The sequence below is a fragment of the Lissotriton vulgaris genome, chromosome 6, assembly GCF_964263255.1.
Source record: "Lissotriton vulgaris chromosome 6, aLisVul1.2, whole genome shotgun sequence".
Lineage (NCBI taxonomy): Eukaryota > Metazoa > Chordata > Amphibia > Caudata > Salamandridae > Lissotriton > Lissotriton vulgaris.
Genome location: NC_141694.1, coordinates 784,887,856 through 784,913,503, shown reverse-complemented (window position 1 = coordinate 784,913,503; position 25,648 = coordinate 784,887,856). Strand labels below are relative to the sequence as shown.

General features: G+C 46.9%; 1 protein-coding gene across 3 annotated transcripts in view; it reads right to left on the bottom strand.

The window, feature by feature from the left end:
• AK9 (adenylate kinase 9) overlaps positions 1-25,648 on the bottom strand; it is a 1,394,796-nt gene that overhangs the window by 214,005 nt on the left and 1,155,143 nt on the right. For all 3 annotated transcript variants that reach the window (XM_086926806.1, XM_086926808.1, XM_086926807.1), the window contains exon 34: positions 20,108-20,326. In XM_086926806.1, the coding sequence (XP_086782932.1) occupies positions 20,108-20,326 (219 nt within the window). The remainder of the gene's footprint in view (positions 1-20,107; positions 20,327-25,648) is intronic.

The following is a 25,648-nucleotide window of genomic DNA, read 5'->3' as shown; positions in this document are numbered from 1 at the left end:
TTTGTGCATGTGTTGACCGCTTCCCTTGCAACCTCCCTGGACGGAGCCTTTAGCAACCAATCGTCCAGGTAAGGGAAGACCTGAAAATGATTTTTCTGTAGAAACACAGCTACTGGTGCCAGCACCTTCGTGAAGATTCTCGGAGCTGAGCGAAGTCCAAAGATTAAAACCCTGAATTGAAAGTGGCTCTTGCCTACTGTGAATCGTAGAACCCTTCTGTGTGCTTGGTGAATCGGCACATGAAAGTACGCATCCTCGAGATCGAGCGTGGCCATGAAATCCCCTGGATTGACAAGTCGCAGAATGTCTTGTAGAGAGACCATCTGGAAAGATAGGGAGATGAGATAGGTGTTGAGCTCCCTGAGATCTTAAATTGGGTGCCATTTCTCTAGCGTCTTCCTTACCAGGAAGAACCTGGAATAGAATCTTTCTGCTTTTTGGGCGGAGGGGACCGGCTCTATCGCTCCTTTCAGGAGCATCTGATGAACCTTGAGCCGCAGAAGACGCAGATGTTTTGATGGAATGGCAGTAGGGGGCTTGGATGGTGGGATTTGCGTGAATTCCAAGGTATGGCCCTTTCGAATGATGTTGAGCACCCATTGGTCTGATGTTATCTTGGACCAATTTTTAAGGTATTGTGACACCCTGCCTCCTACTGATGAATTTGCAGAGGTGGTACAGTAGGAAGAGCAAGGAGGCCGCTATTGTCTCTTGAACGCATCACGTCCTTGGCGAGCCTGCTTCCCTCTGTTGTTAGGCCTTGAGAAATTTGAGGACTGACCTTGTCTTTGCTGGTACGGTTGGCGGTACTGTTGTGAACCAGAGCCATATGTTGAGTACCTTTGCTGTTGATAAGAGCCTCTGTAGGTGGTGCTCTTGCCCTTGGAACTCCTAAAAGGAGCTTTGCGGTACTGAAGCGTACCCAGAGACTAAGCAGTCTCAGTATCTTTTTTAATATCTTGGAGGGTGTCATCAATCAGCTTGCCAAAAAATGCCTCTCCATCAAAAGGTAAATACAAGATCTTATTTTGGATTTCGGGCCTGAACCAGGTCGCCTTAAGCCATCCCTGGCGACGAAGGACTGCAGCTCCAGCCAAAGAACGAAAAGCTGTTGTGGCAATATCCATGGCACAGTCTATGATCTACATTGACGTTGCCTCCCCTTCTCGCAAGATCTTTTTTGCCTCTGTCTTGGACTCCGGAGGAAGTTGATCCAAGTATGGCGAAATAGGGGGGCGCTAGAGGGCGCACTGCAGAATGGCCGCACTGCCGTGAGGCTCCTGCCGCCCGGAGCTTTTATCCGTGTATTGATCCTCTTGGCCATCGCTGATCCCTGATCTGACCCCGGATTCTGGCTGGTGTAGCTGTTGTCCACACTTGGTCCAACTCCTGTGATGATCGGAGCCTGCTGACCGAAGTTACGGGGGCTTGAAGTTTTCCCCGCCTGAAGCTCCGGAAGTCGGGTGCTCCGAGGCCCGGCATCTCTGTCTACTCCAGACCGCGGCTTCGCACGTGGGGTGGAGGCCTTGCTCCCCTCCCCCCTCTGGACTCTGTTGGAGGCTGGGCACTCTGCTGAGCACTCCACCGCAGCGAGCGATTGTGACCGCCACCTGTGACCTGGGGACGCTCGCGTGGAGGAGTAGGTGCAGGAGACACACCGAGTCCTAACGGTGATACACGAGGGGACCACGTCTTCGGCCCGAGGTGAGCAGCGGCCATTACTAAGGCGGGAGTGGCGGGGTGTTCGCGCCTGCTCGTGCCCCCAGCTGTGGTGATTTTGTGTCCGCTAGGAAGTTGCCTGCGACGTGACTGCCATCGCTTTTTGAGCGGCCCCACGCTAGGAGCGGATTATTATGGGGAAACCGGACAATAAGCAGCCCAAGCTGTCCTTCGACTCAGTAGCGGCCAGGAGGGGTACACGCCTGGTGCAGGAGGCCGGGAGCTCGCGGCCCCCCCCCCTGCCTGTCGCTGATGCTGGGCTACAGCCTCCCACCCCGGACTTTCAGCAGATGATGCAGGAGATGAGGCAGGGATTTGCCACTATTGTGGATAAAGTGGACAAACTGTCATCGCGCATGGATGCAGTGGTACAGAAACTAGATGTGCATGAGGAGCGCCTGACCTCGGCGGAGCAGCGCATCTCTGATCACGACGATACTGCCGCCACTCATACCACCCAGTTGGCGAGAATGGACAATATCCTGCGGGTAATAGCCGCTAAGAATGAGGAGTTGGAGGCGAGGAGTCGGCGCAACAACATACGCGTGGTAGGTGTGCCGGAGACGACAAATGTGGGGAAAATGGAGACGTATGTGGAGAGACTCCTGGTTGGTGCTATTGGAGCGGAGCCTTTCTCTGCGCAGTTCATTGTGGAACAAGCGCACCGTTCCCTTGGGCCGCGACCGGCCTCAGGGGCTGCCCCGCGCCCCATCATTGCGCGTCTCCTGAACTATCGAGACCAAGACGCTGCTCTCCAGGTGGCTCGCACTAATCGCACGCTCTCCTTTGAGGGGGTCAACTTCACCATTTACCCTGACTTCACGCCGATAGTGCAAGAACAACGTCGTAAATTCCTGGCGGTCAAGAAAAAACTTTGTGATCTGCAAGTGGACTATGCTTTGCTTTATCCTGCTAAGCTGAGGGTGACCCATCAGGCAAAGCAACATTTCTTTACGAACCCGCAGCATGCGGAGGACTTTGTGAAGCGCCTCAGGAGGGAGCGCTCTGCGCAGGACCGACAGGATGTGAGGGAACAGGAGGCACACCGATCGGCGGGAGAGGAGGAGGACGCTTGAATATGGGTTCTGTTTTTCAGCGCGGCAACATTGGCGCGCGTTCTGCGCGGACATTTGTATAACTGCTCCTGTGGCCTAGGCACTCCCAGCCTTGTATTGTTGGAGATGGACGTGATGGTCACTGGTTCGGTCTTAGTGGCCGCTAATGGGGGTCAGTAAGGGGGCGATGGCTGATGACATTGCTGTGCTCCGGGCACCCACCCCCACACTACGCCTGGGCCGTGTGTGAGCCCTGTGGTTCGGAGAGCGGCGTGGTGTGTGGGAGTGGTGATGTGCACCTCTGGTGGACACCCCACCGGGAATGCCCCACTATTTTTCAGTTTCTTGGTGCGACTGTTTTATTGGTTGAAAGGACGGATGAATGGGGGGGGGAGGGTACCTGGGAGTCCTGACAGTTGGGGGTTGATCAGGTGGGTGGGGGGGGGCTATGTTGGCAGCGCGTGCTCGGCTTGCTTCTTGTGCTGGTGGCGAGCTTGGCTACGGCTGTGTGCTTGTCCTGACATTGGCCGGTGCCCACTGCTTTTTTCTGTCCTCGGTCGCATCAGGCCTGTACTGTTCTACTGCGTATGAAGGACTGTCTGGTTTGCCCGTGTATGGTTGCCATTGTTGCAGAGGAGAGGGTGGACAGGGGCGGGCTACTCCTGGGACGCTTATGGTTGGTGCAGAGGGGACAGGGTGTGTGTGCTACGCGTTACACTTTGTACTGCCTGCGTGCCTGTTGCACGGCTGTTGTTGTTTGGGATTGGGAGGGGGGTATCTGGTTTTTTGGATTGGAGATGGCTGGGATGACTGTGGAGTGCGGTTGTTGGAGTGGCCGTGGTGTGCGATAGTGACATTTCGCTGCCCTGCGCTGAGGGTCTGGGACAGTGCACTGTGTCAGTGTGCCCTGTGGCGCCTTGATCATGGGTAATGGCGATTGATACTGTGGATAAGATAACGATTTTGTCTTGGAATGTGCGGGGGCTTAATGATGCCAGGAAATGTCGAAATGTAATACAGTATTTGGATAGACATGCAATACAAGTGGCTCTCCTGCAGGAGACGCATCTGCGGCGTTTGCCTGCTCCTACGTTTGGTGGGAGGTGGGCTACAGTGAGGACATTTGCATCGTATTCCTCATATGCTCGTGGAACTGTTATCCTTATTAAGAAATCGCTCTCCTTTCAAGAATTGGGGTCACGAGTGGATCCTGAGGGGAGGTATGTGTTACTGTGGGGGAGGCTTGGGCAGGTCACTGTGCTCTTCGTGAACTGTTATGCACCCAACATTGACACGCCTGCCTTTTTTCCTACCCTTTGGGGCCACGTTCTTGCTGTAGAGGCCTCACATATTGTATGGGGGGGGGGGGGATTTCAATCTGGCAGTGCAGGCTCTGGAGGATAGATCGGAGGGTAGCCCTCAGTACAATACACAAGCCAGGGATGTTTTACGGGGCATTGTGGAGGAGGCAGGGCTGATCGACAGCTGGAGGTATGCTCACCCGACTGATAGAGAGGGCACGCATTTCGCTGCCCAGGCTCGCTCATGGGCGCAACTAGACTATGTCTTCCTCTCCAGAGGGCTGGTAGCGGGGTTGCGAGAGGCGGTGCACCTGGCCAGAACATACTCTGACCATTGCCCGGTTAGGGTTGTGCTCTCGATGCCCGGGCTGCACAGGCCGCGCCCACCCTGGCGGCTCTTTCCATCTGCCCTGTTGGACCCCGTTTTTAAGGCGGAACTTGGCGAGGAGGTGGAAGCTTTCTTTCCTAGGAATAAAGGATCTGTTGATAGTGTGGAGGTGATATGGGAGGCGTTTAAGGTCACGATCCGCGGTGTCACTATCTCCAAGAGTTGTGGGATGCTTAAATCTATTGTTCGAACTCTTGAGGGCTTAGAGGCTGATTTACGACAATTGGAACGCAGATTGCAGGCTGGTTCTGATCCCGACCTCTTGGGTCAGTTTAGGAGTACGCTATCAGAGTACGAAGAGGAGGCTACCAGGGAGGCTAAGCATAGGGGGAAGTACTGGACGGCGAGGAGATACTGTGAGGGGGAGAGGCCTGGGAAGGTTCTTGCTGCACTTACTAGGCATCAGAGGTATAGCTTGGACGTGTTGGAACTGGACTTGCCGGATGGCACTCATTGTAGAGACACGGCTGAGATTCAGGAGACATTTATTCGCCATTACACCCACTTGTACACTACACAGCAATCGAGTGATGTGCGATATGGATATTCCTTGATGAACTAGCGCTTTGCTGGCTGTCGGACGATCACAGGGCGTTCCTGGGTAGGCCTCTTGAGGAGGAGGAGATCAGGGGTGCCATCATGTCCTTGAACAATGGAAAAGCCACGGGGCTGGATGGCCTTCCCGCCGAATTCTATAAATGTTACGTGGATATTATGGCTCCTGTTCTTCGCGAGGTTTTTGAAGAGTCCCTTGAGGTAGGAAGGCTGCCGGGTTCTATGAGGGAAGTTGCTATCACCTCGTTACTTAAACCGGGTAAAGACCCCCGAGACGTGGGTTCCTATAGGCCCCTTTCATTGCTTAATTGTGATGTCAAGATTCTGGCGAAAGTGTTGGCGGTTCGGCTTTCTGAGCTCATGCCTGTTATTGTCTTGCCTGATCAGTCCGGGTTCGTGCCTGGCCGGGCGACTTCCCATAATCTTCGCACATTGTTTTCCCTTATCCCGACCATTGCTCCGGAGCTCCCGGTAGCCGCCGTTTTCCTGGACGCCACTAAGGCGTTTGATTCGGTGGAGTGGAGTTACCTTATTGATGTTTTATGCAGAATGGGGTTTCCTCGGATCTTTATCTCCTGGGTCAAACTGCTGTATACTGACCCGGTTGGGAGGGTGGTAGTGAACGGTGTGCTTTCCCCCCAGTTCCCTATTACAAGAGGGACCAGGCAGGGATGTCCCCTTTCTCCCCTCCTGTTTGCCATCGCCATAGAGCCCCTTGCTTGCCGGATCCGCCAGTTGCACCAACAGAGTGCATTTAATTGTTTCCAACGCCAAGTGGGAATCTCTTTGTATGCGGATGATGTCACACTATATGTGAAGGATCCACAGACGAATCTTAATGCGCTTTTGCGAGAGCTAGTTGCCTTTGGGGGTGTCTCTGGGATACATATCAACTGGCAGAAATCCCAATTCTTTCCGCTCACTGCGGCGGTTCAGCGATTTCCGCTGGACTACCCTTTGGAGTGGTGTGACTCGGAGCTGCGATACCTTGGTATTGTGGTCTCTTTGAGCAGAGAGGAGACTGTTAGGCTTAACTATGGCGTGGCTATCACTAAACTGGCAGATAACATCACGAGATGGATGTCATTACCGTTGTCTATGGCAGGTCGGGTGTCCCTGATCAAAATGGTGGTCTTGCCCCGTTTTCTGTATCTTTTCCAGAACATTCCATATCACCCTGGAGCTTATTTTTTTAAACGGCTCCGCTCAGAGCTCATTCGTTTGTTCTGTGGGGGTAAACAACCGAGAGTGGCGTGGGCTACCTTGACGTTACCCTATGTCGATGGAGGCTTTGATGTTCCTGACTTTGAACTTTACTACCTGAGCGCTCAGACACACTATGCATACCACTGGATGCGTCCCACGCCGTTTATGCCACAAATTGCGGCTGAACAATGGGTCGCTCATCCTCTCCCGTTAGAAGGCATGGTACTGGGCAATGTGAACGATGTGGACACCCACCAGACAACAGTGACATGTACGGTGGATGCTTGGAAACGTGTGGCGCGATTACTGGGTCTCTCCTTCCTCTACTCACCTGCACTACCCCTAACGTATCATCCGGCTTTGTCCCTACTACAGGAGACAGGGTTTCAGCGTCTATGCAAGCGCCTTGGGGCGCTTACTTGGGGAAGCCTTTTTCACGAGGGCACTTTCCGCACCCGGGACCAGTTTTTTGGTGATGTAGTCTGTTCCCCTTTGGAGTTGTTTTATTATGTCCGCCTGCGACAGGGCCTGCGTACCTTACTGCCGGAATTCCCTAGGGAGCCGGATGTGACCTTACCACTCCATGTACTGTTAGTCTCCGATGGGCGACATTTGGTTTCGAGGCGTGTTGCCCCGGCTAGTGGGGTGCGGGAGCAATGGGACGCTGAACTAGGCATTACTATTTCTGACGAACAGTGGAAGTACTGTTGTGGTGTTACTGCTAATATCTCCTCCAGTTGCCGTTTGAAAATTATCCACTACAAATTCATCCAGAGGTTTTATTATACCCCGGCCAGGAAACTTCGGTTTCGATTGTCAGAGGACGATAGGTGTACCCGATGTCGGGCAGTAGGCGCCGACTTCCTGCACCTGGCATGGGAGTGTGCGACCGTTTTGGAGTACTGGGTGCAGGTCCATGCTGCTCTTCAGATTATGACCGAGGATGGGGTGTTGTTCGACCCCATGGTCCTCCTGTTGGGGTATACTAAGGAGGTACCTGCCATCCACCGTAGATTTGTGGATGTGGCCTTATTACTGGCCAAAAGGAGAGTGGCTTGCTGTTGGGGGCGAGGCAGGGTGCCACAGTTCAAAGACTGGTTACGTGATATCACTTACTGTCAGGACCAATACGACGTGTATGCGGAGCTGATGCCCGTTCGATGTAGGCCTAAGGACTTTTGGAGCCCGTTGCAGGTGTACCTCCTCACTAGGACGGTGCAGGACTCTGACTCTGAAAGTGAAGACCGGGTTGGGGTTGGTTAGCTGTGCTGAATATGTATGTTATACTGTGATGTCCCTGTGTGAGATATATAGGGCCAGTAACTGCTGTCTTTCTGGTGGTTGGGAGGGGCCCTCCTCTGACCACATCGTGAATGGTGGTTGGTCGTCCACTGGGTTGGTATTTGTCTCCCTACCTTACTGACTGTGAGCTACAGGTTTATCCCCTGCCGTCACCTGCTGCTTTGTACGGATGTACTCCGCGATGCACGTTTACAGATGTTCTATGTCTTTTCCATTACTGTCTGCACTGTACTATGCCTTGACATGAAGCCTGGACATCTTGATTGTATTGCCACATTGCACTGTCTCTCACTATTTGTATGGATCATGACTGTACCACTGCTGTCTTTTGCTCGTCTCCAAATAAAGGTTTAAAAAAAAAAAAAAAAGTATGGCGAAATATCACACCAAAGTTGGCGATCGTACCTCCCCAATATCGTCAAGGCATTTGCTGCTCGCACTAAAAGACTTGCCATTGAAGAAAACATATTTCCGGCGTTGTCCAATCTCCTGCCCTCTTTATCCGGAGGAGTTGTCAAAGGAGCTGAGGGGTTGTGAGACTTCCTTTGTGCCGCTTGTGAGATCACTGAGTCCCGTCTCGGGTGTCCCGTCAAAGACGCCGGACCATCTTCAGGGGCTTTGTATTTTTTGTCGAGGCGCAGTAGTACAGGGACCACCGTCGCTGGATTTTTCATTGCCTTAAGGCCTTCCTCCCGAAGATGTTGGACAATAGGGATAGATCTTGTTGTCTTCTTATAAGGTTCCTTAAAATCATATAAGAAACATTCGGTGGCCACAGAAGGCATAGACAGTTTGATTCTGCCAGCCGCTCTCTCCATTAGTTTGTGAAACCCCCCATATCCACTGGCGGGGAGTCAACCGGATCTGGACACGGAGATGCTGGGTCTGGGATTACATATTAATCCCATTCTACACCTTGACCAGGCCTTTCATCAAAATTTTCATCTTCATCCGATGAATAGTCATGGGTGTCCAATGGCTTCGAAGGCTCCTGTAGAACTGGTGTTTGAGGCCGAGATGACACCTGAGCCAGCATTTCAGGAGTAGCCATTGGTGGAGCCGCAGGGACAGGCAAGGCATGCACAGTCGGAACAGCAGCAGGTTGTGAACATCTTGACTTATAGTCTTGCAGCATATTGTGAAGGTCTTGCAACAATGACGATGGTACAGACACAATGTCCTGTCTCGAGTACTGTTGTGGCTCGGTAGAATGATGATGGTGATAACCACATTCCTGGCTGTACTCTCCATCAGAATCTGTCTCCTGGCATTTCACCAAAAGCTGGGAAGGACTGTTCGCAAAGCCATACTAGTCCTGTCCGTCATCTTCTGACTCATCCTCATCCTCCTCTAGAAGCAGAGCTGGAGGCAATGGGGTAACTCTCCTAGGAGATTTCATGTCTGGAGTAATCCTTGTCATAGAGATGGTTATCCTCTCCTCCGACGACAAAATCGTCGACGATCCCGTCGACAATGGAGTTGTTAATATTGCCGTCATTGACGGAATAAACATCATCGGCGAAAGAACACTCGACGACGAGATGAGCATCGTCGATGCCATCGACAACGAGACCGTCGACGCTCCTGCTGTTGTTGTTGTCGTCAATGTTGTCGTCATCGAAGCCCTCGACGACGACACCATCGTCGTCACGACCGTCGACGAACCCTTCGTCGTCACTGTCGTCGTCGACATCGTCGTCAACGTTGCTGCCCTCGTCGACATCCTCGTTGACGTTGCTGCCCTCGTCGACATCCTCGTAGACAATGCTGTCCCTGTCGTCGACGAGTCCTTCCTCGTCGATACTCCCGTCGACGTCGATTGTCCCGTCGACGAGCCCGTCGACTGTACAATTTTAAGTGAAGGCTTCAATCCCTTCGTCGACGAATTGTTCGTCGATGACGCCTTCAGGGTCGATGCTTTGGTACTTCTGTCAGACTTTCCAGAAGACTGAGAAGAAGGTTTTTTGAAGGCTTGATCAGTCTTCATCCCCGAAGAAGGCGTAGATGGTCCCACCCTCTCCTTTTCACCATGGTGAGGAGATTCGACTGGACCTTGGCTCTCAGACTCTCTGGGGGTCTTTTTTGAGGCCTTAGAAGGATGCTCCAAAGAAGGAGAAGGGGAACCCCTACCCCTTTTGACTGACCTTCTAGAAGATGACGCTGATGAAGATTCCTCACTGTCACTCGAGACTGTGTCTTTTCTAGACTTCAACTTCAGGAGACAGGTAAGAAGCCTACCCTCACGACCCCAGAGGGTCTTGGTTTAATAGGTCCAACAGATCTTGCAGTCCGCAGCCTTATGATCATGATAGAGGCAGTAGATGCAATCTTTATGCTTATCCTCAACAAAAAGCCTTTTCTTGCCACAGGTGGAACATGGCTTGAAAAGGGCCTTCTTCTTTTCCTTCTCAGACATCCTGGAAGGAACAGCTAACAATCCTGAAGAAAAATTCTGAAGAAAAAACTTCTGAAGAGTAGAGATTGAGCAGAGTTGAAAGGAGACTCCCTAAGCACAACGTGCAGTAGAAAATCTGAGGCTCTGAGGTTCCTACAGGAGGGTTCTAAGGGGTGAGGCTCTTCTGATTGGCTTATGCCTAAGTTTGGTCTCTTTTACAAAAAGAGGCGGATATGATACAAAAGGGAATAAGGCCTAGGCCTTTTTCTTTCTCTTTTGTACCTAAAGCATTCCGCAAATTCAGTGCTAAGTGCCATGTACTGGTACGTTTTGCCTGTCCTGGTAGTGAAAAACACCTAAATGCATTTTTCTCTATTGTGAGGCCTACTCCTCTCAAAGGTTAACATTGGGAATCCCTTAATACACTTTTAAACTCGATTCTGAAAAGACTGAAGTCCTGCTCTTTGGAGCCAATTCCTCTTTCTGGACTCCCACCTGCTGACCACAAGACATAGGTTCTCTCCCCATTCCTGTTAGTAAATGCCACAACTTGGGAGTTCTGATCAATGACAAATAGACTTACATCCATAAGGTCACACCTGTTACTTCTGGAGCTTTCCATACCCTTAGGATGCTAAAGAATAAACTACCTTTTATCCCATCTAATCTTTAGAAAGCACTCGCTACATCCCTTGTGCTATCCAAGCTAGACTATTGCAACAGTCTCGATCTTAATGCTCATCAATAGGTACTTAACAAACTTCAAACCCTGCAAAATGCAGCCACCCATCTCCTGTTGAAAAACCTAAAACACCATTCAATGGTGAAATCTAGTCAGAAACTTCACTGGTTGCCCATTAAGCAAAGAGTTACCTTTAAAGCATTTGACGGCTTAGACCCCGACTTTTTAAGAAACAGCTTCAAGTGGTACACTCCAACTTGGATCTTAAGGTCCACTTTAGCCAAATCTGCGCTAGTTTAAATGCTCAGCCTGGAACTGCCGAAACCCTGCGTTGGGAGCAACAAAAGCTTGGAACATGCTTCCTTTACATGTCAAAGCCATGCATGTCAAATTTACTGGCTTCCAGGAAAGCCCTGAAAATAATGCTGTTCAGCAATGCCTAGAGTCTCCACCATCCTAAATTTTCTCATTAACTGCATTTAGAGATATCGCCAAGTCACCCTCGGGTATTCGAGCGCTCTAGAAAATTAATTGAAATAACATAACAAATTCCTGATAAGAAAAGAGTAGCTGTGTCATGTTTTATATCTTTGGAATGGTAGTTACAAATCATCTTTACTTGTAAAGGTGGATTCGGATTACTATTTTAGAAATGCCACTTTTCCAAAGTGTGAAAAAACTATAGGTTATGCCCTAATCCTCCCCAAGGATACATCTGGGCAGAAGCAAACCAGCAAAAGGAAATGATGTCTGGGAATTAATATACACGAGTTACTACAGCAAGAAGAGACAAAAATATTGATCCCTTGGCTAGAAGCCAAGTCCCCAATGTTACATTTTCCCACACAAAGGGCTGATTACACCCTACTGATAGTCTGGAACCAGAGCTGGCAAGAATGGACCTATGTGCAAATGAAAGACCCTTCTTTGAAGTCACTCCAACTTTAAACGCACAACTGGGTATGAGTACTGGGTCTCTGACCCCACCAAAGAAGGCACTTCTGGACCTACAACTGGACTCTGTCAGAAGAACTGCTGTGCTGAATCAAGGACTGACACTCCACTGGACTGCTAACCTGGAAGGCTTGCTTTTCTGCTGTGCTGCCATGCTGTCTGCTGCTCTCTGACCCTGCTAAGGGAGAGCTAGACTCTGCCTTGCACCCCAAATTGTCCTCCAAGGTTTTGTTAGCTTGCCCCCTGTTGTTGAGACTCAGGGAAATCAAAGTCTCTAACCTTGCTCGGGTACCTGGTTCACTGGAAGTGGACCCGATATTTGCTTCAAAGGCGATGACGCATCGTTTGGCTGCGCGTGGAGAAACCCAGCGCATTTCCCTAAAAATCAACGTATCTCGGTCTTAGCACTTCGTCTATGAAACCAACACATCACCGACACTGCGGGATCGACACATTGCTCGATGCATCACTCGAATGCGCCCACATCTTGATTTTGTGACCAGGATAAGGCACTTTGCACCACCGAGGCCTGAGTGGGACCTGTAGCCGGGCTGTGCTCCATCACAGTCGGCCCGAACAATTGACTTGGTCCCAATCCAGCACGACCAGATAGCCCCTGTTGGTGCTTATTGCTTCTGAGCACTAGAAGTCTTTTTAATTGTTAAAAAACTTTGGTTCTACTTTTTGAATTTTGTCATTTTGTTCTTGATTTATTCATTAAAATATTGTCTATTTTTCTCACCATGTGTGGAGTCTTTTTATTGGGATTTCACAAAACCCCACTGTGTGTGGGCGTGGCATAAATACTTTACACATTGCCCCTTTAGATAAGCCGGATTGCTCAATGCCAAGATACCAGAGGGTGAGCACAGGTTATTTCTAAGTGTGTATCTAGCTTACCCTGAGTAGGATTTCGGTTCCTGCTTGGACAGGGTGCATACCTCTGCCAACCAAACTCAATCCCTAACAGCATTCCCCTTACAACGTCTTTAAACATCTCACATTTTAGTAATAAGTCCTCAATGGAACCTGCATTATCCAGGAAACAGTTGAAAATGACTTTTCATTTTCCCTAAATGCTCCATCCTCAATAGACTCTGCTTGCACCCTGTAGGATGGGAAATATGTTGTGCACCAACACCACAATATATTCCATGATATACTATAGCCTTATAGCCCACTGTAGCGGGCTAAACCAGCTATTAAAGGCCAGCTGCAGCGTTAAAGGCCCGAGCCGAAGGCGAGGGTTTTTAACAAGGCAGCAGGACATTAAAAGCTGGTATAGCCCTGCTACAAAGGGCTATAAGGCTATTAGAACATTCTGCCACTAGAGGGCAGAATGTTCTAATAAATAAAACAAAGCCTTCAGGGAACGCAAGGGGATTGAAATCCCCTCAGGCTCCCTGAAGGCTTTGTTCACAGCCAGAGCTGTGAACAAAGAAACATTGGAATGTTGGAGCTTATACCAGCCATTATAAGCCCAGAGCACACCATTGTTTTCAATAAGGCTACCAACATTCCATTGATCTAAATAGCATTAATGAATTGTGGTCTGTTGTTGGCTTGCCCAAAATGTATCCTGATAAACATGCACTCTCCAACAGGAAAATAAATCAATAAAAACAAGAGGGGAGAATATTTACCAGAAAGTAAAAGGAATAACCCCTGTCTAGAGGATGTAGGGATTTCTAGACGTTTGTATGATTTTATTTTCTGATCCAGGTCCAGGTGTCATATTAGAGAAGGGAGCAGTGCCATGTCTAAATCTATGTTCAGCACACAGTTGAACTCTCCAATAAATATCATAAGAGATTGTATCAAATTCCTGAGTTGATTGCTAAAGTGATTCAGGAGTTCAGCCTACTAGGAATTTAGGAACTAGATAGACATTGACAGTGTCTCTTAGTAAACAAACATCTATGAGATGTGTCTGCGTTCAGGATTACTATGTTCCCTCCTGATCACATATAGGATACCAGGCCTGCATTATACAAGTTTCCCTCTAGTGCCCTGAAGGACGCCCAACTCAGCAGCAATACTTTGATGGGTTACCCATCCCCCTTAACATTGCACTTAAGTAACAATTTCCATGTTAGGCGGTTGCTCAGAAGTATGTGTAGATAATACTTTGTGCTCTTTTTGTATATAAGGGGAATCTATGAGTGAGCATGATTTTTCACATAAATATAGGGAAGTTAGGACATTGGTATCCAGAAAGTTTATCAGCCCTCTAGTTGCACTGAGTGTGTGGTGTTTTTGTTCAAATCAACATATACATATACCTGTTTTGGTAACTTCCTAAATAACACACCTACAGGACTAGACAAAGAGTTAATCCTCCCACACGAAAACATTAAATCAGTTGTATCATACAACTTTCTCAGTACTTGACATATATGAAAGGTGCGTGGAGGGAGTGATTCTCTTTTCCGTATCCAGTTACCCTTCATATAATAATCACCAAAAAATGATTCAAATCATGCGCCTTTCAGTTCATAATTAATAAGGCGGGGATCAGTGACTGCAAGATGCTGATTCAGAAAGAACATAAACAGTTCCCCACTGAAACAAATTTGAAAAACAGTCACAGGAAAGTCTTGCCTTTCAGAAGTTGCCATGGAGGTTGCAGACAGCTGTGCAAAACTAACTTACCCCACAACTCTTGATGCAGATGGTTCATATGATGCTGTCTGTGGTCATTGGCGTGGCCAAGGGTGAAGTCTGGCAGTTGGGGGTCTGTTTTATTTTCATCAGATTTATTCTGAGATGTAACGGCAGTTTATCGTTGGTTGACTGGGGTGTTTTTTCCGATCTCCATATGGTAGCCCCAGCGGCTGCTGAAACTTTCACCTCTGGAATCTGCCCAGTGGAGGATTTAGACCCTCTTCTAAGACATTTCTTATTCATTCTCCTGCATTGTATTTCCCGCAACTACTTGCCCTCTTTCACTTTAGTAAATGTACCCAGTGGCACACCAGTCCCATGTATCTCCTGGTTCAGTTTAGAAATAGTGTGGGAAAGTGCCCCTTTGTGCATGGTTAGCCCCCACTTCTTGCCTGATATCTGATGCACTTTGACTGCGTGTGCACTGGGCCCCTGCCAATCAGGTTCCCAGTGCCTGTGTTCTTTTCCAAAACTGTACCTTTGTTTTAACAATTGGCACACAAGTGGCTCATATGTAAGTCCCTTGTAAAAGGTACCAGTGGTACCAAGGGCCTTGTGGCCAGAGAGGGTCCCTAAGGGTCTGCAGCATGTATTCTGCCACCCTCAGAGACCTCTCACCAAAAACATACACACTGCCATTGCAGACTGTGTGTTTTTGTGAACCTCTTGGTCCTCGGGGTCGACCTGACGCCAGCGAGAACAGCCACTGAGGAATGCGTGTAGTGCACCACCCACTGCCTGGCTGCGGAGTTCCTGTGAGCGTGGACCTGAGATCAATACCTAGATGGTTAGCTCCGATTCAGCAAACCAAAGCCAACACAATGCCAAGACAATGATGTGATAACGTGCTGTTAGGTGGTTTAATATGATATCAAATGAAAGATTACACAACCAGGATAACGAATAATAAAGTAAGGTCAACGATACCCTTCGCCGTTCAGCAACTCCAGGCGGAACCCCTCTCAGCCGACAATGCTGAGTGAACCGTAGGGACCAACCATCCTCCGCAAGAGCCCCTGTCCTGGTAGCTCACCAACGGAGGACACCGTGTAAAGCAGCGGCCGAAAATGCCGCTCGAGTTCCGCTTGCTGCAGCAGGGTAAGTGTTTATGCTACTGGTTTTCTGCGCAAGCGGTTTCGTGACCGCTTGGAACCCCCTTACCACTTCGTAAGGGCTGGTCTGCTTAGGTGGGCTTTCCAAAGCCACAGCCGATGGTTCTTGTTCCCCTATAGTGTTGATGGCAAGCTCTGATGCAAAATCGCAGCAGGGCGGCCGACCGCCACTCCTCTGTCTAACGCACTTCCTCGGGGCTCTGAAGACCAGCAAAGACAAGGGAGACAAACGCTATCCTCGCGTTTCTCCCTGAGTGAGCTAACCGCAGCGAGCGTTTGGCAATATCCGACGCTGCTGCTAACTGGCGGCAGCCCTTTATGCCTTGCGCACGGCCCTCTGGGCATCGTAGTTTCCGTGGTGTGGTGGTGACGTCATGCAGCTGCTAAGAAGTCGTTCGGTGTCTTTTTCCTTCCGGAACAGTTTCCAGGTACGGAGGCGGGGGGTCTCGGGACGCGGTTCTGACAGTTTTGGGGCAGACACAACTTCAGAGTCGACATGGCACACATCCCAGTGTGTCCTGCCAACCTACCACTGCCTGTGGCATAGGTAAGTCACCCCCTCTAGCAGGCCTCGCAGCCCTATGCCTATACCACAGGTGAGGGCACAGCTGCATGAGCACTTTGCTCATACAGTATCTGTGCCATTCACAGGCATTTTAAGTGCAAGGGAGCCATATTGAGTACATGGGCTGGGTGTTTATCATTACAAATTCCACAGCTCTATGGTGGCTTTACTGAATGATAAGGAGTTTCGTATCAAACTCCTCAGCATAATAAACCCACACAGATGCCAGTGTTGGATGTATTACAAAATGCACTAAGAGGCCATCTTGAGATGCCCCATGAAAGACAACCAACTCCCTCATGTCCAGCTGACTGCCACACACAGACTTGTTTCTGGCCCCCTGTGGTGGAAGCCCTTGTGCTCTGGTGGGTCAGGGTCAAAGGCTGCTATTGGTGGATGTGCTTCATGCCTACCCCCAAGTAGGAACAGCATTCAGGGCATTGAGCCTCAAAGGCTTCCTGCCCTTTGATATGCAAGCAAGGGGCTCTTTGCCGGGACCACTCATAAGGTGCCCTGGACTGAGGTAACCCCCTACCTAGGATGGAAGGATTTGACTCAATGTTTAGGGGGATGCCCCCTCCCCAAAGGAGGGGACATTCAAAGTGTGTAATCACCATAAAGGCAGGTATCCCATTGGCTGCCATCTGCCAGTCCCTGTAATGCCCCTAAATACAGCATTTAGGGGCTCCACTGAACCTTGACAGATAAAGAAGACGCCGTGCAGCAAAGCAAGAAAAAATCTTCTGCCTTGCCCCAGCTCTATCAGCCTATCTTCTGTTTCTCGAGCCTGCATAGAAGACAACGCCTGTCCCGTGGGGAGTGCCTTCCAAGAACCCCAGGAAGACTTTCACTCTTCAATAAAGACCACATCTCTGAGGACAGCTGCTCTGTCCAGAATCGTGCTATCTTCAAGGACTGCGGATCCCAGGATATCCGCAACCCCGCTCACTCTGCACACACGCCCATGGCTCGAGTTTGTGTGCCCTGTGAAGTCTCCTCAGCAATCCTGACCTCATCTCCATGGGTGGATGATCTCGCCTGGACCCACAAAGTTGCCTGCAGCCTCAACACGAAGGGTTCCCCTGACCGCGACCGGCTCCAACCCAGTAGATTTAACAACTAAAAGGTACACCTGCTTTCTCAGACCTCTGGCCTTGGGGAGCTCAACCAACAGCTCCTCGACCTCCCCCAGCCCTCCACCTTACCTGCCCAGCTAGTGGTCACCTCCAGCCAGCCTCCTAGTCCGAGCCTGCAGCCTCTTTGTGCGAACGACAACCTCCATTGAAACGCATTGGGAGCCCAAAGCTGAACCTGGCCACCCCTGTGCTGCTGGTGGTGTAGCTCTGGAGCTGCTTTGTGGCTTCTCCCTGTGCTGATCTTAACCCCAGGGTCCTGTGCCCTGAAACCACGGGTACCTATTTGCAAACCGTGCTCCACTAAGTGCTCCCAGCCTCCTTTGATTTACATTGGGCCCAGTGACCTCTGCACCCAGCCGCGAGTGGTGCAGTACCTACCTGAAATGAAACCTTGCCCAGTGTTGGTCAAAAACCCTGAACACTGGGATTGTAAATTGGATACTTACCTGCTAATGAATAACATTGTTTTCCTCCTGTACGATTGCATTGCATTTACAAAACACATTGCATACAAAAGTCTATCTGCTTCTATTGCAAAGTTCTACTATTTCAATTAGAATCTACAAAAGTATTTCTAATACTGTAAAGCATTTTCTACTGCCTTGCAAAATAATTTTTTCTGGACTTGAAAAGCATTACTATTCTTGAAACTTACTTCCATGCAACTGAGTTCCTCTTCCTTCTAGAAATAAAATAACAAAGTAATAGCTTTTTATACAAAAGAATTGGTCTGGAGTCGGTCTTTGAGTGTGTGCTATCATTTCTTGCCTGAGTGTGTACAAGAAATGTGTAACACAGCCACTCTGATGAGGTTAATTTTCGATTACATTACCACAAGTAGAGCGTTTAGTATTATCTAATTAAGCCTCTGGGGATCCGTTGGACTCTGTGCACACTATACCTTACTTTAGTATAATATATACAGAGCCAGCTCCCTACAAATAGGGTTTTCCCCCAGAAATATTTAAGCTTGACAGGAAAGGGTAGCATATATTTCACATTTGTTGCTCTGAGTCTCCTTTTGACTTCCAGGAAGGAGTGTTGCTGGGATTGGGCTATTGTGTAATCAGGAAAACCTGAGACTTTGTTGCCATGTACTTGTCTTTCTCTTCTTGCTTTTTATAACAAAAGGTCAGGGTCTCTGTAATTTAGTAGCTTGGCTAACACTGGTCTAGTACGAACTCCTGGAGCAAGGGGGTGGGGGGGGGGGGGGGGGGGTTAGGGGCAATCCACTGTGAAAAAAGTAGATCACTCTTGAGGCACCAGCTGGTTGCTAAATCATGCTCCCCACCATAATTCTATGCTTGCACCTTTTGGATATTTAGCAGGAGCAGCCTGTGCAGATAAGAGCGGTGGGGCGGGGTTGCGGGGGGGGGGGGGGTACTCGACAGACGATGATGAGGGTAAATTATTTTTTTAATTTTCCCTCATCGTCTGCCGAGCCCCCCCTCCACCCAGCCCCACGCCCCACTGCTCTTACCTGCTAGGGCTATGAGGTGGGGGGACTCGAGAGACAAGGGGAAAATATTTCATTTTCCCTCATCGGTGTCTGTCGAGTCCACGCCCACCCAGCCCCACCGCTCTTACCTGCACAGGGCACTCCTGATATTTAGTATCAGTGGATCATTGAGTTGAATTTGGATTCCGTTTTGATGACTTTCCTTTGTTGATCAGTTCTTAAAAGGCCTAAATGCTAATGTGCCAATTTCGCTTTCTAGTGCATTCCAAGTGTCATTAATGGCAAGAATGATTTGGTCAATTTGTCCAAATGGAGGTCTTGAGTGGTCCCCATGATTCCAGAGCTCAGTGTACTAAAATGTTCTCCCTAATGTTTGCTTTGAGGGTTCAAGGCCATCTGAGGATGCCCTGTTTGTTTCAGTGGAGTTGTGTGTCCCACGTCCTAATGTCTGGCTGTTACCCTCTTAGGGTTAGGTCACAGGTGTAACCATTCCCTATGGTAAATCCAGTACCATTTGTTTAATCCTTTATTACGTTATGTTGGTGTGCATGCACAGATTTGTTTAAAATATTAGCCACTTATCAGCACCATTAATCCCTACAGTACACTGAAATTCCCGCCAGCGAGAGGTTATACATTCTCATAGAGATTGTCTGGTAAAGTCAAGATCCATGACCTATTAACTATCCAATCATAAAAGAAGATGCTGGAATCCGTCCTGCACTGCTGGCCCCAAGTAGCAATTCACAGTTCCAACACTCTTCTTTTAGGGGAAGAGGTGTCTCAACCTGGCAACTGAAGAGCAGCCAGACTTTAATTCTGTAGAGATTAGGGAAAATAGGAATAGACCGTATATTATGGTATTCTTACATTCTTGACATTCAATAACTGAATCATGTCTTTTTAGGCAGGTGCTTGTCATACCAAAAGTGCCTTTCTTTAGAGAAAGGACAAAATAGGAATTTCAGCATAAGAAGGATCCTTCCTCTTAATCCATCCCTCTGGTAATAGAAGCAGTTACAATTTTGAAGGAATTTAGGACTAGCACAAGGAAGAAGGGGAGATCTTCTAATTCATATTCTTTACAACTACTTATAATTATTGGGAATGTAATGGACCAATGTAATAGTTGAATAATAGATTTTGAATTTATTTTTGGAATTTTCTAGGCATTCATAATGCTTTTCCCTTTACTTAACTCATGAATGAGAGATATGTTCACTCTCTTTTTTTCTCATACATGAAGGCCAGTTGAATGAAAAAGCTTCCACTTTAATTGATTATCTGTACACCCTTTAATAAAATACTTGAAATTGACAGAAAAGGAACAAGGCAGGGCAGCAGAAAGTAGAGATTCTGAATGGAAATATGCTGTATATAGAGGGTTACATATGTTTTATAGAGTTAATAATATTAGAGATGGCAACCAATAATACAAACAAATTAGCTCCATGTGCTACCACCAGATTCATGTTATGTTTGTGATTATGACACTAGATAGGTCTTGTTCCTTGTCATTCATATACAATAATATTGTTATCAGGTCATCAATTCACTGCAGACATTAACTGCACAAAATAGAATAACAATTGTACCTACGCTTCAGAAACGTACCTTGATCGGGTCCCATCGTCCAAAAATACTTGGATGCTTATAGGAAAGACGTAGCATTTTATTTGCAAGTTCTAAGCTTATTGGGTAACACTTCTCAAAAAGACTTTCACGGTTTTCCACCAGATGCTTCAGTCTCTCATACAAAAGGTACTGTACAATGTGTGCTTTCCTTGCACCATCAATGATTATTAATGGTATCTTTAACCTCCGAAGTTCCTCCTGAAAGCAAAAGCAAATTTTGTAATACAATATAGAGACAAATTCAGCAGTAACCTGTGACTAATGTTTAATAATCTTTCAAGTAAGAGGTCGCTGCTGGACAGCACCTGCTGGTTAGCTTTTGTTATGGCTAGAGTGACATTCATGTTTCTATAGATGATTCTTTCCCAAAGCTACACAGGTTTAGGCATGCTATTTTTTGGAGTGCCCTATCAGTTATGGTGTGATTCTCTTTGCTCTCTGAGACCTTTGGGAGCATGGAAAGCCTGGCTCAAACAAGATTATCTCTTTTTTTATTATCTTTGTGATAATTTGGGGTTCTTGAGCTGGTACAGTAATGCAGTTCATTGAACATCTGCTACTGTGAGCTTCAGGAAACCTGCTGTACACAAAAGTCTTGGCTTGCACCACTCCGAATGTTCTCTTTGCCCGAAATCATTTGTATGAGTACTGTTGATATGCGATGGCATCAATAACCCTGTTATGTCTACTGACTTTAAACAGCAAGCAGTTTTAACATGCATTTTAAAAATGCTTGTTCCTGATTGTCTAAATTAGGTATATTTCTTATGTTGTATGACTTTACTCGCATGTTTCTATGACCTATGGAATTCAAATTCTTTCAGCATTTCGGAAGACTACTCAAACTCTTGACAAGGCACAGTGTCGTAATCTATCAGGGAAACTGACTAATAACACATATACAACACACACTACTCTGACAGGATTTCAAAATGACCTCCTCCACCATGACAGATGGTAGGCCACGAACCAGGGTCAAAATCAGGCCCTTAATTTTGATTTTTCAGAACCTAATAACATAGAAGTGACTGGTTCTTAGTTGGAATGTTGGAAGAATTAGGGACAAGATTCATTATCAGTAATGGCTTAATTTTGCTAGCCAGTGTGACATACTTATGCGGCAGAAACCCTGGGCTCAGGAGCCCGTTGTTTAGGATGGCTTTGAAAGCTATACCATGGCACTGATTCCTTCTCCTGGCAATAGAGTATATGGCGGCTTAGTCACTCTGGTCGGCATCTCAAAGCAGCTGAAGGTTGTACCTATCCCCCTCAGGCATACAGGGATACACATTTTATGGGTGGTTTCTTTCAGTGAGTCTCACTTCTGTCTGGTACATTTTTATAATTCAGTTAGGGATCTTGGGTGTCAGATTGAGGACCTATTTCAAGTGATATCAATCCTTGAGACTAGTTTGCTTGCATATTTTAAGGCTTTTAATATTATATTGGGCGGGGATTTCAATGCTAAGCTGGGTGCTATTCAAATTGATAGTAACCTCTTTTTGGTTGAAGACTCTCTTATTTGTACATCTACCCTTTACCAAAGGGGCCGTATGTTATTTGAAGCACTTGGGCATGCAGGCCCATGTAATGTGATGACTAGGACGGCTTGCTCACCTGACGAACTACCTTTATTCGTATGATGGAGTAAAGGGTCCATTAATGACTATGTGTTTATATCTAGGACACTTGTGATTGCTGTGAGCTCAGGGTTTGTGCATGAAACTTGTAATATTCTTAACTCCATAGAAATAAGGGTGGTAGCAATAACCAGCACCAGCCTGGATTCTGCACCAGGCCTGATTGGCCTGAGTGTTGAGGACAAGGGGTTAAAAAGGTGCAGTGGGCTAATCTTCCAATTCCTTCTCTGTCTGAGAACTTAGTTAGAACAAACTTAGATCTTATCATGGAGCTTTAATTAGCTTTTGATTCATCTGCTATAGGGGGCCAGGATGCCCAATCGAATAGTTTTACCAATGACATCATGTGGGAAATGTCTGGTCCAGCCCAGCTGTACAATTTGGCTGGTTTGATAAAGCCAGTAGGCTGGCCAATAAGCAACTTCGCAAGGCCCTTAAAAGTAAGCTTTACAATCAGCATAATATTACAGAGGCGAGGATGGCATATAAATTAGCTGATCCTAAAGAGGCTTCTTGGGAGCAGTTGATGTCTACTTGTGACTCCAAGGACTCAAGGGGTTTTAGGCTATTGTCAAAGTAAGACAGCCCACTGTGGCTGCTCCCCATGACATAGGCACCACTATTAGACCAGAGCACTGGGTGTCCCACTGCAAAAGGGTTTACACTCTTGATATTGATGTCCCTCCGGCTTTGGATGACGAAAGTCACTTGTATCCATTGGAGATTGTGTGTGGCTTTGAGGAGGAATATGCAGCGATGCTGGCCAGTCCATCCAATAAAGCACCTGGTCCGGACAGGATACTATAAGGCTGAGGCCCACTTTTGGGCCCCCATCCTAACGAACGCACTTGATGCTGCTGTCCAGATGGGACTCCCCCGTCATCAAAATTTGGAATAATAGTACCAATTTAAAAAAAAGAGGACAGACTAGATCACACATGCTAAATACCTATTTCCTTATTAAACTCACTAGTGAAGGTGGTGGGCAGCATTATTTTACAGTGTGTGGAAGATTGGGCCCAAGCAAACAACATACTCTGCCCAGTTCGGTTTGGGTTTCGGGATTAGGGCTTAGGGTTTAGGGCACTGCTTAAACTTAAACCTGCAGATTGGAAAATATGTGGTAGCAAAGCAAGGGTCCATTTGCCTTGCATTTATGGACCTGAGCAGTGCCTTTGACCGGGTTAATAGGTCAAAGCTATGGAACAACTTGGTGGCATTAGGGTTATCTACTTCACAGGTCAATTTTTTTAAGGCTTTACTTATGGATGTGAATGCCTCAGTGAGATGTGGCATGGGTCAGACAGGGCTGTGTGTTGGTCCCTATTCTTTTTTTATTCTATTTTAGTTGTTTGAACACCCATTTGGCCACACACTGGACAGATTAGCCCAAGGTAAAGATAGTTTTCGTGCCTTTCCTGCTCTCCGTGTATGATGCTGTGTTGTTGGCCCGAACGGCTAATGATCTTAAAATGCTTGTCGATCTTTTTGTCAGCTGTATGGATGAGTTGGAATTGGATGTGAACAGCAGCAAAATACATGCTATAGCATGTTGAAGGAAAATTTCCAAAACAAGATCAATCTCCTTAAAAGGGAAGAGGGTTTTTAGGGTACCTGCTTATCATTATCTGGGGTGACATTCGATCAACAGAATACTTGATTTACATGCATATTTAATTAGTGCTCTCGCCTTTCTCAAGATAGCAGCACTTTTTTTTAGATTTTCAGCATCAATTAGTAATAAACCCATCCTACCCTTGTTCCAGAAAATGTCATTCAGCAAGAAGAGAATTGCTTTTGCAGGAAACCGTTGGGCCTGGGCCCTAACAATTCATTGTTATTCGTTTATGAAGTGCAGGGCCTTAATTACGAGGAGAACTGTGTGAAATTGGCCCTAGTGTTATTGTGGATCTCAGTGTGGTGTGGTGGGCACACAGGGTTCAACATGGATGCCTTGGATGTGTGTGTGTATGTATGGACACAAAATACCGTGGTTGAATTAAATCAATACTGTTTCTTGGACTTTAGACTGTCCCGACTTGTTTCATAGACTGCACCTTCTTAATAAGGGGGATAGGAGATTAGTAAGGGAACGATTTTTGAAGCAGCTAAAGGAAGATAGGGAATCTGAGGTGCTTGTGAAACCAACTGCTAGATCTATTTTCCTTTTGTCAATTGTTGCAGGTCCCTGAGACCTATCTTTTTATTGTTAGGCAACCTTGGGAAAGAGCTCTACTAACGAAATTTCATCCGGGCTCAATACGTCCACTTATTTGTTTTCCCCAATGCCAGTTGATTCAAAAACGATCCAAATATACCCTTGTGACAGTTGCTTATTTCCGACTCTGGAAAATTTGGTTTTATTCTGTACATTTTATGAGTTCTTGCATCATTAGAATTTGTATATAACATTTTAAAATCCAGGTGCTTCCGTCAGTTTCGGCCAGCTTTTTTACACCTGCAGTTATTACCTATCATGCTGTAATGATGCCTGTTCCTTCCTTTTTGAAAGATGCACTACACTGGAATAAAATTAGGAATTAGTCAAACTTTTAATGTAAGTCTGTCCGATGTACTATTAGGAGTAGCACTCTTGAATATTTTAGAGGTTTTGTAATGTAGGTTTGTTATAACGATGCCTTCTGTATTTTAAACTTATGTAAGTGGTTTTATATGTATTTAACCTTTATGATTATGTTGCAAAACCGAATAAAGATTTATTCACTCATTCAAGTGACTAACCATCTAGAAATAGACTGCTATGAAGTAGCTAAACCAGTCCATAGAAGGTCATAAAGAAACAAACGTTTGGCTTTTCTCACATTAATTTGATGTTCTCGAATGACATCTACTGTATGAAGAGATTTGTCAGTTAAAAAGGCTGAATTCTGAAAAAATAGGGAAAATAAAGTGCTTAAAATAGAAATCTGAGTTTACTTTAGGAAGAACCTTTGACCACTTTGTTCTTATGGAACACTCCATCTGATTCATGGAAAAATAACGCTTACATTTTGATAATCCTGCGCTCATAGTTGAATGTGACTTTCCATGATAGATGTTATAGAAAAACTTTGTGAATAAGTACCAACAGAGAATCCATGAGCCTTCACATGTCAACATTCAGCGCTCAAGGATAAGAAGGTGTACTGATAGGAAGTAAAATTTATTTATTTCCCTTCAATAAATCCTTAATGACGGAGATTCTGGAAAAAAAGTGGTTTGTGAAGGGCATTTTCTATAAGCAGCAATAACTGTGAGATGTAGATTTACACAGAGAATTGCAGCCCCAACATAACTAAATTAGAAAGATAAGGGAGTATCACTTCTTTTTAACATGCATTGGGATTTAAACCCTTTAGTACACACCAAATGGAAAATCTCTTGCCTTTAAAGGCATAAGCTCTTGCGGGACATTCAGCTTCTTTCAGAATGTCCAGACACTCTTGAGGAAGGGTCAACTGCCTATTTTGAATGAGTTCAGGAATCAGGCTGCTAGATTCAATAATAGAACAATGGAATGAAAACTTTGGCACCTGAACTTGTGGTGATCCAGTCTCCATGGCAATGTCCTGTGTGGACATTTCACAAGAACACTGATGAACCACCACTGCCAGTGCAACTCTGGTGCAATTACGACCATCATGCCCCTTGAGTATGACTGTTCGACAAATGACATCTGGTACCAGGGGAATAAGAGGAAAAGCACAGAGAAATCCCCCCCGGCCAGATGATACAGGTGGGACTTCCATTTGTACCCAGTTAATAGTTACTGGAGGTGAAGTCTGGGCATTTTTGTTGTCTGCTTTTACAAACATGCCTCACTGAGAAAAACCCCAGTCATAGAAGATATTTTGTAGAACAGTATCATTAAGAGTCCACT